The sequence below is a fragment of the Mustelus asterias genome, chromosome 4 (genome assembly GCF_964213995.1).
Source record: "Mustelus asterias chromosome 4, sMusAst1.hap1.1, whole genome shotgun sequence".
Classification (NCBI taxonomy): domain Eukaryota; kingdom Metazoa; phylum Chordata; class Chondrichthyes; order Carcharhiniformes; family Triakidae; genus Mustelus; species Mustelus asterias.
Genome location: NC_135804.1, coordinates 55884231 through 55899949, shown reverse-complemented (window position 1 = coordinate 55899949; position 15719 = coordinate 55884231). Strand labels below are relative to the sequence as shown.

Genomic DNA, 15719 nt, shown 5'->3' with positions numbered 1-15719 from the left:
AAGGATCATCAGTGCTGAACCACATCCTGTCTGCCAATACATACACTCTGAAAGAGGACTAAGTTCCCCATCCCCCAACCCAGAGACACAAAGACCAATTTATCATACCTCAAAGATCATGCGCTGCAGTCCGAAGCAGAAAGTTGATCCAAAAGGGTTTGTGTTGTTTGCTGAAGAGGATCTACACATTAAAGCAAAGTCAATTAATATAATTCAATGATGAAGAAAGACCATGCAGCATGGCACACCCTATTGCTCACTTCCCCATCAAGTTTAAAAAAGCGCACATTTTTGCTTTACGAAAGTACACTATCCAGAGGATGTTGGGTGCCATTTGAAAATAATTTAGAATTTTAAAGAAAGCAGCCACTCAAAACTATTGTTAAAACAAGCAAAACAGCGTCCATGTGCAAAACCTGATTTTAAACCAAATTTGGAATTTAAAATAAGGTAGAAGTCAGGCTTAGCAAGAACCTTCACATGCATTTTAACCTTGCTTCCTCAGCACTCGGGTTGCCCATTATGCTTCTCAGGCTCTACTGCTACCCTCATATTGCGACACTTCATGTTCATATGGTCATACTCTACCTGTGAAGGACCACTGGCTTCTCCATGGGGTGTCCAAGCAACTCCTGAATGGCATCCCACTGAAAAATGTAAGACCAGTATCAGTGCCATCAATTTCTTACTGATATGCTGGGAGAATTAATTAAATCTAAGTTATTTATAATACAGCATCATAGCTTCAGCCAGGGCTGGACAAGGCCTGAGAAAGGTTAAAATGTGCATGCTGGAACAGGACAACTTTACTTGCAGCCTCTCCCTTTGCCATCAATTTGTAGACAGCATTGATATTAGTGGTCAGAGGCTGAATGGGGGTGGCTCAGACAACTGCCTGTTAAATTCATACTTCACTCAGCTTAGGAAATTGGAGTTGGATGAGAGGCAAGAGGGCCTGGGGAGAGAAACAAAGTAACCCAAGTATCAAACCAAAAAAACCCACAAATAAGCCTCATCTGCTGAGCTTCACAATTTCGCAAAAAGAAATTCTGCCAACACCTTCACATACATCTTGCCTTGCTTCACAGCAATTTCTCTAACATATGCTTCACATCTCATGGAGGACTTTCTACAAACTCAAATGGCTCTTGGGAAAGAAACAATTATGGTGGTGACAAACTGTAATCCTTACAGTGAAGGAATGAGGCAAAATGTGGCCCTTGCAAGTCAAAGGCGAACAGGAGTCTTCAAAGAGATAGGGTTCCTGTTCGCTGTGTTAATTCTCATTTTTAAAATTTCATACGAAAAAAATTATAATTCTTTGGGTCTGAGAATCACTGGGAAAGCTGGCATTTATTGACCATCTTTAGTTGCCTGAGAAAACAGTGGTGAGCAGTTTGTGCTGCTGTAGTCTATTATTTGAAGATGCTCCCATTGTAGGGAATGGAAAAAACTTTGAGCCAGGCAATGAAGGAACAATGGTATATTTCCAATTCAGGATTGTGCGTGACTTGAATGGGATCCTGCTGGTGATACTGTTCCCTTGTGTCTGCAGCTCTTGCCCTTCTAGATTCTGCTGAAGAGAACTTGAACTGCTGCAGTGCATCTTGTAGATTGCACAGCAATACTGATGGTGGGTAAACGCACGAGGTGCTAATCAGGAAGACTGCTTTTGACCTTGATGCTATCAAGCTCATGTAGAATGAAATGGCGTTGAAGTTTTTTTTAAATGGCATGAAAAACTAGGGTAAAGTTTGTACTCAAGGTGAGTACATTTGCTGGGACGTCATAGATTACCACTTCTCGCATCCAACATTTTAACTGAGCACTCTCAAACAGTTGTACTAAGAGTTGAATTTGATGCAAAGCTGTCTCTATCTGACCTGAACCACCTGCTACTTCCAGGAGATGCAAGATAGGTGAGATGTGTTGTAAAGGTCTTGATGTTGTCTCAATCATGAACGTCCCAATTTCAGAAGAAGATTCTGTCACACCAGTGAGGCATTGTGATTTCTCAAACAGGACATTATGGGGCCTGAGCTGAATTGTAGGAAATATTATGCAGTGCAATTAAATTCTCTAGGTACTGACTTCATAGCTGACAGTCTTTTGGAAGTCAGTGGAGAGATATGTTAAATATTTGCAAGATGATCCCAAAACAAAACCTTGAAAAGCACTTGCCAGCTGATCCCCTGTAGGATCTGCTCTTAAACAGTCCTGCACAAATTTGACTCCATGTATTTTTTCCAGTACTATATAGAACTAACATTTGTATCCTCCATTTATCCATTCAGCATATTGCACTGAAAACAATAATTAATCCATAAATATCAAAGTTAAAAATAATAACAGACTAATGAGCACCGCCCAGGTAAAGTTTATTTATTATCGTCACAAGTGGGCTTATATTAACATTGCAATGAAGTTACTGTGAAAAGTCCCTAGTCGTCACATTCCAGCACCTGTTCGGGTACACTAAGGGAGAATTCAGCATAGAAATCATAGAAACCCTACAGTGCAGAAGGAGGCCATTCGGTCCATCGAGTCTGCACCGACCACAATCCCACCCAGACCCTACCCCCACATATTTACCCGCTAATCCCTCTAACCTATGCATCCCAGGACTCTAAGGGGCAATTTTTAACCTGGCCAATCAACCTAACCCACACATCTTTGGACTGTGGGAGGAAACCCACGCAGACACGAGGAGAATGTGCAAACTCCACACAGACAGTGACCCGAGCCGGGAATCGAACCCGGGACCCTGGAGCTGTGAAGCAGCAGTGCTAACCACTGTGCTACCGTGCCGCATGGCCAATGCACCTAACCTGCATGTCTTTCAGACTGTGGGAGGAAACCAGAGCACCCAGAGGAAACCCACACAGACACGGGGAGAATGTGCAGACTCCTCACAGACAGTGACCCAAGCCGGGAATCCAACCCGGGTCCCTGGTGCTGTGAAGCAGCAGTGCTAACCACTGTGCCGCTTTACTGTGGGCATATGGAAGAGATGGAGAGGGAGAAAAACAGGGCAATGAATTGTTCAGTAGTTATACTTCTAAAGCCTCACCTTGCTGTATGTGGTTACAGTACACGTTCTTGAGTGCGTGTCAGCACTGTCATCTGTTGGCAAAACCAAAGCCATCAGTAAGAAGGAGCTTAAGCAAAAAACGTTATTGCCACCCAGCCAGTCTGAAATTGTTCAACTCTACGTTTTAAGCAGTGCAAGTCTGCAGAAACACGACAATTTTTGACACCCATATGTTCTTAGTTACAGAGCAGAAGTACCATTTACAATTAACCATTAAAAAAAACACAAAACTATCACAATTAACTTTAATACAGTTCGATGATTAATCGGAATCCCTTTTCAGTGCAATTGTGTGAAGGAGTCTGGTAATGAACACTGAAATGATTGAATCCTTCTGAATTAACTTACAGATGGCCCAAGCTATCACTGCTATGTAATGACTTGTCATGTTGTGATCTATTTTTTGAATATTAAATGCAAAGCAGAACATGTGAAGATGCAGAGGTTAAGATTCAATTTTCTTCAATGAAATACAAATGATTTGCTTTGTCCAGTATCTGCCACCTTTGCCACTGAAACACAGGCTTCAAAAACCTCTACAAAATCCATGGTGCTCATGAGTCCAGACATCAAAAATAAAATCGCAGTAATGACTGCAGACAATTTGACTAGTGCCAGAGTTACATAACAAACTGGACATTTGATTCAGCATCTTGCTCCAATGCCCTCAGCTAAGTTAACAGCTGGGGTTAGGCCACACTAATGTCTTTTCAATTACTGGCCTGTTACTATGCACTACCTCAAGAACTGATTTTCACATAGGGAGGCCAGCAGTGGCGATTGTGTTGGGAAGAATTGTCAAAGCTAAATTCAAGCACAAACAGGACTTCCTGCTCTTAGCACTAACAGACAGTCACAGTTAGGATGATAATTAGCATGTTTCCGACATTGTCATATAGAGAAAACCATTATTTTCCAACAAACGCCTGTGGTCGATATTGCTAGTTGGCCATTTACATTAGGTATTGCAACATAGGGATCGAGTTGAAATAGGACTGAGCTCCAATTTTACATCAGTAATTAGAATACTTAGAACTTTGAAAATTTCCCAACAGATGCCAACTTCCAACAAAATGTCTTGGTTCAACACAATTTTAAGGACAGGTAGACCTCCAATGTTTGCTTTAACCACATCAGTAAGAACCGTCCACTACAAGAGAGATCCTGCAGTTCATCCTCATCCTATTTAGTGGGATCAGTAAAATATAACAAACACCACAATCCCTTTAAAAATGTACATTTAAACAATGATAGATTCCAGAGGAAGGAAGCATCACAAATAGTGATAAAATTTAAACTTGCTGCATTAGACACACAAGTGGGGTCTCTTCCTTAGAGGAGTGGGTACAACTGTGGGGTGACTGGAATGTAGCACCAGTTGCAACCTGGATATTTTGTGGATCAAAACTACAGCCATTTATAAGATCACATTAGCCCAAAGACCACAAAGCAAATGCATTTCACCCGCATCGTCCTGGCCCACAACTGCCTCTTTGTCACTGATTCCACCGCTGTCACTGGCTGCTATCCCAACTGAATAGTTTTTCATAACCACAGCTCCCTATCTGATATCAGGCTGAGCTTCCAACCTCTTATCTACCCATCATAAAGACAGTGCACTTCAAACAGCCGTAACATCTATCCTCAGCCCTACATCAGCCAATCTGGGCATATGCTGTTGCAGAGAAATTGAATTTGATGCCGTGATTATCGCTGCATTGCACAACTACCAGCACAGTAGAAGGTGAATTAGATGGGACTGCTGTCTTTTTTCATTTAGTAATTTCTATGTGCCTTCTGCTGCTGAAAACCTCTTCCATGCTTTTGACACCTTTAGACTCCACTGTTCTAATGATTTCCTGGTCAGTCCTGCATTTTTCATCTTCTATTAACTCAAGCTCATTCAACTCTTGCCTCCAGCTTAACTTGTAAGGAGTCCTGGTCACCCAACACCCCTGGGCCCACCAACTTTGAAAGTGAAATTCTCATCCTGGTGTTTAAATCTCATTTCCCCCACCTTTTCTTACCTGGCAGCCCTACAACCTCCTGAACGTTCTGCATTCCTCCAGCTCTGGACTCATGCATTCTCCACTCCCTTTGGCCCATCACCGACGACCATGCTTTCAGCCTTCTCAGCCCCAATGCTCTGATATTCCTTACTCAAAATTCCCCCATCTTCCCCCCTCTTCCAGCAAAAACCAAACTTTTTGTCACCCCCTCCTAGGGCTCGGTGTCAATTGTTGCTCGATTTAATTTCTGTGAAATGCCACTGGATACTTTCTCAGGTTAACATAACGTATCAAAAACAATTTGTGGATGTGCTGCATTGCCGCACAAATGACCCCCATATTTACTTCAAGAATAAAGAGAGTTAATATCAAATACACAGTGATCCAGAATTTGGTTGAGAGCAAACACATAGGATCCATAAACACCTCTACTGCCTAGAGAGTAACAAGCAAACATTTATTTTTCTAAAAACAAAATCAGAGCCTTCAAAGAAAATAAGTCTTAAAATGAAACAATAATGGAAGGCTGAATTTAAAAAGATAAAGAGCATGAACTGCTCATCTATTCTGTCAATTGCTCTCTTCTCTCTCAGCAACTATCTCCTTTGTCTCTTCCACTGGGCACTTTATCAAGTCTGGCAGTTCATTTGATCATGGAGCCGCAACCTCTTCTTTCAAAAAAACATTTGTTTTGAATTCTCTGAAGCTATCGACTTTCTGTAGCAACAGGAAAGCTGAGGTCTGGCCCAAAAGCAGCATTGCAAACCCACACCCCCCACCATCCCATCCGCTCCAAAGACAGGGATCTCACCTCGTTTAACTGCAAGTGGGATCTTGAAATCACAGCGATGGTATCTGCAAAAAATAACGTGTGCAGTCATCCACTCCACAAAATAGCTGAGATTTCAACTCCCCTGGGTTTTGGGAGGGTAAAAACCCCAAAACTGAACTCAATAGCCCAAAGAAATCAGACACCAAATACCCACAGGGCTTTTGAGACCCAATATTTAGAAGTTAAGATTCCTATCTGACCTGGAACAGAAAGAAAGTTAACTCTCAATCAAATTATAAATCTATGAATGATTGCTTGAATATAACAAATCTTTCCTCAACATTGGAAGGGACTGTTACCCCACCGGTCACTATGGAGTTTTCAGAAGCACAAGGTGTCACTTTTGATGACCCACTTACCAAGCTGAGGTATTCTTTTCTGAGGTTAATCTATTCTTAAATTTCTACTGTTGCAGAAGCTTTGACAACCAATCTTCAAAGAGCATAGAAACACCATCACGAGAAAATTATAACTCGTGTAGGACTATAGATTAAAAATATGCATCTTCCAAATCAAGCAGCAACAGTAAACCCATTAATCTAAACACAGCACCAGTAAAGCAGCTATCAAGACAGATGGATGCAAGATCAGTCGTAAAAATGATTAAAGCCCTGTCTTCATAGAATCACAGAACTGTTATGGCACAGGAGAAGGCCATTTGGCTCATCGTGTCTGCACTGACTCTCCAAATGAGCATCATGGCTTAGTGTCAGTCCCCTGCCTTTTCCCCAAAGCCCTGCACGTTGATTATTTGAATAGAAACATCGAATGCCCTCCTAAATGCCTCGAATGAACTTGCCTCCATCACACTTCTAGGCAGTGCATTCCAGACCTGAACCACTCTTACGAGAATGTTTTTTTCCTTGCATCATATTTGCTTCTTTTGCAAATCACTTTAAATCTGCACCCTTGTTTTAGATCCTTTTAAGAGCAGGACCAGTTTCTCCTTATTTACATTGTCCAGCACCCCTTCATGATTTTGAGCATTGCTATCAAATCTCCTCTTAGCTTTCTTCTTTCCGAGGAGAACAGTCCCAATTTCTCCTCATAACTGAAGCTTGTCATCCCTGGAACCATTCTTGTAAGCCTCTTCTACACCCTCCTCAATGCATTTACACCCTTCCTACATTGTGGTGCCCTGAACTGTACACAATATTCCAGCTGAGGTCTAACCAGTTTAGCATAAGCTCATATGCCCCTATTAAAGCAGCCCTGAATACAATAGGCTTTATTAAATGGTCTCTCTCCACCAGTCCTCTCTTGTTTAATGAGCTATGCACATATGCATCCAGGTCTCTCAGCTCCTGCATTCCCTTATGAATTTTACCCCTTATTTAACATTGTGTCTCCATGTTTTTTATACCAAAAGGCATCATCTCACACTTCTCTGCATTGAACTTCATCTGCCACCTACATGCTCACTCCACCAATTTGTCTAGGTCCTTTTGAAGTTCCACACTCTCCTCTTCAGAATTTAAAATACGTCAAAGTTTTGCATCATCTGCAGACTTCAGACCGAAATTGTCCCCTGTACACCAAGATCTTCAACATTAATATATATCAGAAAAAGCAAGGGACCCAATGCTGAACCCTTGGGAACACACCTACCTCCAACCCATAAAATATCTACCGACTGTTGCTCTCTGCTTCCTATTATTCAGTCAATTTTGTATCCACATTGCTATTGTTCCTTTTATTCCATGAGCTATAACTTTTCTCAAGTCTGTTGTATTGTATCAAATGCCTGCTGAGAGCCCAACTATAACACCGAAAGCATTACCCTCATCAACCCTCAGTTACCTCCTTAAAAAACTCCAGCAAGTTTGCGAAATACGATTTCCCCTTTAGAAATCCATGCTGCTCTTCCTAATCATTGCACATTTTCCATGAGCACTAATTCTATCCCGAATAATTCTTTGAAACATGCCTACCATCGATGTTAAACTGACTGGCCTGTAATTGCTGGGGCTATTCTTACAATCTTTTTTGAACAAGGGAGTAACATTTGCAATTCTCCAGTCCTCTGACACCTCCCCAGAGTCTAGAGAAGACCCGAAGGTTATGGCCAGCACCCCTGTAATTTCCATTCTCACTTCCTTCAATATCTTTGGATGCATCTCATCCAGTCCCAATGCCTTGTTAACTTTCAGTACTGACAGTCAAATCAACACTTTCTCCTCATCAATTCTGAGCCCTTCTAGGGACAGAGTTTCCTCTACCCATGTCCTGGGTAGCATCTACCTCCTTGGTAAAGATGGATGCAAAGTATTAATTAATACCTCAGCCATGCCCATAGCCTCCACGTTTAAATTCTCTTTTAGGTCCCTAATCAGCCCTACTCCTCCTTTTACCACCCTTTTACTATTTATATGCCTATAGAAGACTCTGAGATTCCACTTTATGTTAAGCTGCCAGTCTTTTTCTCATAATCCCTCTTTGCTTTGCTAATGTGTTTTTTTATCTCCCCTCTGAACCTTCTGTATTCCTCTTGGTTCTCAAATGTATCTTCTACCCATCACCTGCCATAAGCACACTTTTCTTTCCTTATCTTCATTTCTATCTGCTTTTTCATTCGGTGAGCTCTGGATTTGTTTGCCCTACTGCTCTCTTGAGAATGTATCTGGACTGTGTCCAAGCCATTTCTGTTTTGAAGGTAGCCCATTGTTCAGTTTTTCCTGTCAACCTTTCATTGCAGTCTAACCAACCAGTCTGCTCTTGCCACATTGAAGTTGGCTCTCCCCCAGTTAATTATTTTTACTTTGGATTGCCTATTTACCTTATCTATGATCATCCCAGACCTTACAATTTAATGTTCACTGTCTCCTAAGTGATCCCCCATCGACACCCAATTTCTAAGAAATATGTTCAACAGTACATTTTGTTGGACTGGACACGTACTGCTGTAGAAAATTTTCCTGAACACAATCCAGTAATTTTTGCCCCTCTCTGCCCTTTACACTACCACGGTCTCAGGGTACACTCAGGGAATTAAAGTTCCCCATTAAAACCACCCTATAATTTCCCTACAGATTTGTTTTTCTACATCATTCTCACTAGTTGGCGGTCTATAGACTACACCGAGCAATGTAATTACACCCTTTTTCTTCCTTAGCTCTAGCCAAATTGATTCTGTCCTTGGATCCTCTGGGACCGCTTATTTCTCCATCACTGGAATGCTCTCCTTAGCCAATACTGCCACCCTCCCCTTTCATTTCTTTCCTGAACACCTTGTACCCAGGAATTTTAACACCCAGTCCTGCCCTTGAGCCAGGTTTCTGTTATCACCACAACACAGTATTTCCACAATTTTCACATCGCAATCTGCAGCTGTAACTCCCCAATCTTATTCCCTGTACTCCGTGCATTCACACACATGTACAGTAACCCTGATTTAGACATCATTACTTTCTCCCTTACTCTGCCTTCACCTATTAATTTACTATTCTCTATACTAGTGCTTTCTGTCTCTCCCAACATTTTGCCTATCCTGGTTTTCCTCCAATATTTCCACTTGGTTCCCACACCTCTGCCGAATTTGTTTAAAGCCCTTCGACAACAACAGCAAAACACCCCTCCAGGAACTCAGTCCCTGCTCTGTTCAGGTGCAACCCATCTAGCTTGTATAGATGCCACCTCCCCCAGAGCCAGTCTGTGCCCCAGGAAACTAAAGCCCTCCTGCACCATCTTTCCAGCCACATATTCATCTGCCTTATCCTCTATTTCCTGTACTCACTTCCACACAGCACTGGGAGTAATCCAGGGATTACTACATTGGAGATCCTGCTTGCTAATTTTCTACCTATTTCCCTGAATCTGATTGCAGGACCCCAACCCCTTTCCTACCCATGTCATTGATGCCAAATGTGGACCACAACTTCCAGCTGCTCACAATCCTGCAGAAGAATGTCGTGTAGTTGCTGTGACATCCTTGACCGCGGCACCAGGGAGTCAACATACCATCCTGGAGTCACGTCTACAGCCACAGAAACACTTGTCTGTTCCCCTAACTAATGAATCCTGTTTCACTATTGCTCTTCCCTTTTGCTTCCTCCTTTCCTGAACAGCCAAGCTGCTCATGGTGCCACAACCCTGGCTTTGACGGCACTTCACAGAATCCCCACAGTGCAGAAGGGGGCCATTTAGCCCATCAATTCTGCATCAACTCTGACAGGCCCAACCCAAACCCAATCCCCATAACCCCATAGCATTTACCTCGCTAATCCCTGAACCAGGCACTGAGGGGCAACTTAGCATGGCTAACCCATCTCACTTGCTCATCTTTGGACTGTGGGAGGAAATTGGAGCACCCAGAGGAAACCCATGCAGACATGGAGAGAATGTGCAAACTCCACGTGCACAGTCACGGAAAGCTGGAATCGCACCGGGACAGTGGTGCTGTGAGGCAGCAGTGCTAACCACTGTGCCGACAACAATCGCAACAGGACTTGAACCTGCAATTTTCTGATGACATCACAACTTATACCAAAGTTAGACACCTTATCCACTACACCAACAGGAGCTTCCGAGGAGCCAGGGCCTTCATCAGCTTGCAAAACAGAAGACTGATTTTTGAGTAGGACCTCAGAGCACTCCTGCACTACCTGCCTAGTTCTCTTGGACTGCCTGGCAGTCACCAATTCCCTCTCTGCCTCCAGGCCCTTAAGCTGCAGTGTGACCACCTCTCTGAACATGTTATCCACTCAGCCTTGCGATGAGCCAGTGAGCCATGATGGAGTTTGCGCTCTGAAATCCAGCCTGAATTTACAGCCCAGCAGCAAGTAGCACATTCAAATTGCACTCTCTCAGCAGCAGCAAGCCTCCTGCCTAGGGACCTTCAGAAGAGATGGAGTTCCACAAGAATCAGTAATGATTTTCGTTCTCTATTTAATCACTTATTTTAGTCAGAAACTGTGGCATATTGGTTAGCACTGCTGCATCACAGTGCCAGGGACCGGGCTTAATTCCAGCCTCAGGTCACTGTCTGTGTGGAGCTTGCACATTCCCCCCACGTCTGCATGGGTTTCTCTGGGTGCTCTGGTTTCCTCCCACAGTCCAAAGGTGTGCAGGTTAGGTGGATTGGCCAGGCTAAATTGCATGTTAGTGTCCCAAGATGTGTAGGTTAGGGGGATTAGCAGCGTAAATGTGTGGAGTTACAGGAATAGGGGTCTGGGTGGGATTCTCTTTCAGAGATTCAGTGCAGACTTGATGGGCTGAATGGTCCCCGACTGCACTGTAAGGATTCTATGATTCTATTCTAAGACAGTGAATACTGGCTAGTTATTCAGCCAAGAAACATCAGTGCCTGTACTCACCCAAAATCCATATCCACACCGTGGTCAATTTTTTCTTGCCTAGATTGTAAATACTTAACACAAACAGGTGGTAGAGCATTTTGCCAAAAACCACTATTGTTTAAAAATTCAGAGGAGGAAGAGCCTTGGTCTGTATCGCCTCATTCTAGGATTCTCAGCCCACAAATCTCACTGGAATGCAGTTGACACTCACATATTGAAGTTGTAATGACCTGGGTAGTTGGTGTGAAGGACAAATTTCTTCACCTGATGTGTGGTGGCGTCAAACAGAACGTCCTGTCGAGGAGAAAGAGATGAATAAAAGTTGCAGAAGTGAACAGTGCAAAGCCTCTATTAACAAGCGAGACTACAGATACGCACCACTCCCAGAGTAAAGAAGTTGAAAAAGTAGTCATTGCACTTGGAGGGAACCTGCTTGTGAGGGGAGGGAGAGTGGATCTTCATCTGTAGAAACAAAGAGCAAACAATCAATAGCCACAGTGTACACAGCGCAATGTTGCAAAGGGACAGACTATCCAACTTGCCTCAGTGTATACACATACAAGGCCCACAGCAAGTTGAACAAAATACATGTGGTTTTGTAACTTGTGTCTCCACAGCCAATAAAGAACATTTCTCTTTGTTACCATCCAATGTTGGATGTGGGTGCTTAAATAAGTCTTCAGTACATGAAGTGAAACTGTACAGAATAGAAAAGGTGCCATTACTGTTTAAAGGTCACTGGTATTAAACAGAGATGGGAGCTGTCCAATTGAAAGGGCGGCACGGTAGCACAGTGGTTAGCACTGCTGCTTCACAGCTCCAGGGTCCTGGGTTCGATTCCCGGCTCGGGTCACTGTCTGTGTGGAGTTTGCACATTCTCCTCGTGTCTGCGTGGGTTTCCTCCGGGTGCTCCGGTTTCCTCCCACAGTCCAAAGATGTGCGGGTTAGGTTGATTGGCCAGGTTAAAAATTGCCCCTTAGAGTCCTGAGATGCGTAGGTTAGAGGGATTAGCGGGTACATATGTGGGGGTAGGGCCTGGGTGGGATTGTGGTCGGTGCAGACTCGATGGGCCGAATGACCTCCTTCTGCGCTGTAGGGTTTCTATGGTTTCTATGAAACTTGCACAGGTCACTTAAAAAGCAATTTGCACTGGATTCAACAATTATTCTTGAGAAAAACCTCAAAGTCCCAGTCTTAACAGCATAACCCTCAGGGTTCACAAATGGACAGCAAAGGCTGCACCATGACAGTCTCATTATCCTAAACCTAATCCCTCTAAGTCAGACTTACCTTGTCCTCCGACTTATAAAAGACTTTGTGTGGAGATCCAAGAGCGCTCAGCACATCCTGGCAAGAATCCCCAAAATACACACAACGCTCAAACGTATGCATCTTTGTATCAGCCAATACCCCAGGACCACAACCTGCAATTAGAAAGGGGCAGCTTAGAACCCGCTCACTATACTGGAATAAAGGAACATGCTGCTGTTTTGTCAAGGCAGTAACATTTATTCAAGCAAGTTAACAAAATACCAGCACTTGGTGACAAAGCAGTCTGGTTCACCAATGTGTTGCACCATGAAATGTTGACATATGGGTTTCAAACACTCCCTACATTTCCCACCTCCTGACCAAACACAGTAGCTTAGCTGGATTAGGAAAGAAATTGTGAACGCTACAAGGCCACTGTACCAGAATAGCCTTCTGCAGCTCAAAATCCAACTTCAAATAAACACTAGCAGAAATTAAGGGGTCACCCGTCAGCATTCTCAGACAGGGACTACCGCCGCAACAGGTCCACAGCAGAGGCCATCTCCCTGGCCCTGCACTCAACCCTGGAACATCTAGATAACAAAGTCACCTATGTCAGACTCTTATTTCTAGACTACAGCTCAGCCTTCAACATCATTATTCCTATGAGACCCATCTCCACACTTCGTGGCCTGGGGCATGGCTCCTCCCTCTGTGACTGGATCTTGAACTTCTTAACCCACAGACCACAATCAGTAAGGAAAGGTAACAACACCTCTTCCACGAGTGCCAAAATTCAGAGGAACAGACAAAGTTACTGTGTTAGTCAGTAATAAATTCTGTAATAGCCAACAATCAGTTAAGCCATAACCAGAGCACAATTTAAGTTAAATTCCAAATTTATTACATGACATTTCAGGATTTTTAACCAGCAATTTAGGGATGAGTTTCTGGAACTCTGCCCATTTAGAATCAGGCCAACAAATATATAAAATAGAATTTGATTTGCTCAATGTATCAGATGAAATTACCAAAGATTGTTAATGTTTTGAACATTGCATTCACCAATTCCATTCACCTTTCCGATGCAAGCTTTAGATCAGTGGTTTTAAATATAGAGATAGTCTGATGCAGAAAATTGAAATATCACTGTCTCCATTAAGGATGCTCTAGTTTGGAATTAAAATGCACTGTTGGAGCTTCCCAATCATCACAACCAACAAGATCAAAAGGTCTAAGGTCAGTCCAAAATTAGCTGATCTCAAGCAGGGGGTGGCACTAGGTGAGTTGCTACTGCAGAGAGGAAGCCCAGATACAGGTTGAATGGCCTCCTCCTGTGCTGTAACCATTCAATGATTCAATTCTATAGGTTTGTATCAGGGCTTGTGTAACTACCATCACCACTCAGGTTTATGATTATCTATGCTTCTGTCAACATCATACTGCGCAATTCCAATGTTGCCCTGGCCAGTGTCTCATGCTCCAAAAACTTCAACTCAATCAAAACTCTGTTGACTGGAGTCTATTTTACACCTATTACCACTGACCAGCAGCCCTGTGCTCACTCAACTACATTGATTCCTGATTCTCAAGTTCCTACAATTTAAAATTCTCCTCCTAGTGTCTAGAAAGAGAGCTAGAGCAGGCATGAGAGCAAGTGAACACAAGGGCAAGAGCTAGCGAGATATACAGAGTGAGCATGAGTGAATGAATGCAAGAGTGAGCAAGATATATGGAAAATGAGAAAGAGAGCATGAGTTAGAGCAAGAGAACAAGCTATATAATACATATAATATAGAGATGGATATATATGTACAAATTTACACATATATAGATACACAAGATATAGAGAGAGATTGAGATTCAGATAGAGGTAGTCAGATTGTGTTTTTGTCAATAAAAGTTACTAATTAGCCACCATTAACCATGCTAGTCTCCTGATTATTGAATTAATACTGAAATGAATCGTCCCTCAATATTAGAGCCAGATCCAATGGAGATGAGCCAATTTGAGGTTTGACAGTTAACAGCCTACACAAGACCCTATCAGTGAATTACTGCGAACCCGCAACTATATTTAGATGGGTCACTATGCTCCAGGAACTTAATTGGAACAACCATATAAATCATGTGGTTATGCGACCAGGTCAGATGTGGGCATTCTGCGATGAATCTCTTATTTCATAACTCTCCAAAGATGAAGGCTGCCCGTCATCTACAAGACTGAAGTCATGATGGAATAGTTTATCAATAACCTGCTCACTGACACGCAGTTTGGGTTCCGCTAGGGTCACTCAGCCCCTGACCTCATTATAGACTTGGCTCAAAAGAGCTGAACTCCAGTGGTGAGGTGAGAGTGACTGACCTTGACATTACGGCTGCATTTGTCCAAGTATGGCATCAAAGAGTCCCACCAAAACTGGAGTCAAAGGGAATCAGGGGTAAGCGTTGTGCTGGTTAGAGTCATACTTGGCATAAAGGAAGATGGTTGTGATTGTCAAAGGTCAATCATCTCAGTTCCAGGACATCACTGCAGGAGATCCTCAGGGTAGCATCTGAGGCCCAACCATCTTCAGCTACTTCATCAATGACCTCCCTTCCATCATAAGGTCAGATGTAATGTTCAGCACAATTTGAGACTCCCCAGATACTGAAGCAATCTATTTTGAAACATAGCCAGACTTGGGCTGTCAAATGGCAAGTATTCGTGCCACACTATGACCATCTCCAACCAAAGAGAATCTAGCCATTGTCCCATGACAGTCAATGGCATTACCATCACTAAATCCCCCACTATCAACCTCTTGGGGGGGGGTTACCATTCACCAGAGCTGGACTAGCCATATAAATACAGTATCTACAAGAGATCAGAGGTGATGAATACTGCGGCGAGTAACTCACCTCTTGACTCCCCAAAGCCTGTCCACCATCTACAAGGCACAAGTCAGCAGTGTGACGGAATACTCTCCACTTTTGGGATGAGTGCAGCTCCAACAACACATGAAGTTTGACACCGTCCAGGACAAAGCAGGCCGCTTGATTGGCACCACATCTACAAGCATTTACTCTTTCCACCATTGATGTATGGTAGCAGCTGTTTGTACCATCTACAAGATGCACTACAGCAACTCACAAGCCTTCTTAGGTAGCACCTGTCAAACCCACAACCACTACCATCTACAAGGACAAGGGCAGCAGATACATAGGAATGTCACCACCTGGAGGTTCCCCTCCAAGCCACC

General features: G+C 43.2%; 1 protein-coding gene across 1 annotated transcript in view; it reads right to left on the bottom strand.

Annotated features, from left to right (window-relative positions):
- phaf1 (phagosome assembly factor 1) overlaps positions 1-15719 on the bottom strand; it is a 68046-nt gene that overhangs the window by 1880 nt on the left and 50447 nt on the right. Inside the window, exons 9-15 of the mRNA XM_078211070.1 lie at positions 12517-12650; positions 11605-11688; positions 11438-11520; positions 5912-5955; positions 3071-3123; positions 589-647; positions 109-181 (exon numbers count right to left, since the gene is read on the bottom strand). Of these exons, the coding sequence (XP_078067196.1) occupies positions 109-181; positions 589-647; positions 3071-3123; positions 5912-5955; positions 11438-11520; positions 11605-11688; positions 12517-12650 (530 nt within the window). The remainder of the gene's footprint in view (positions 1-108; positions 182-588; positions 648-3070; positions 3124-5911; positions 5956-11437; positions 11521-11604; positions 11689-12516; positions 12651-15719) is intronic.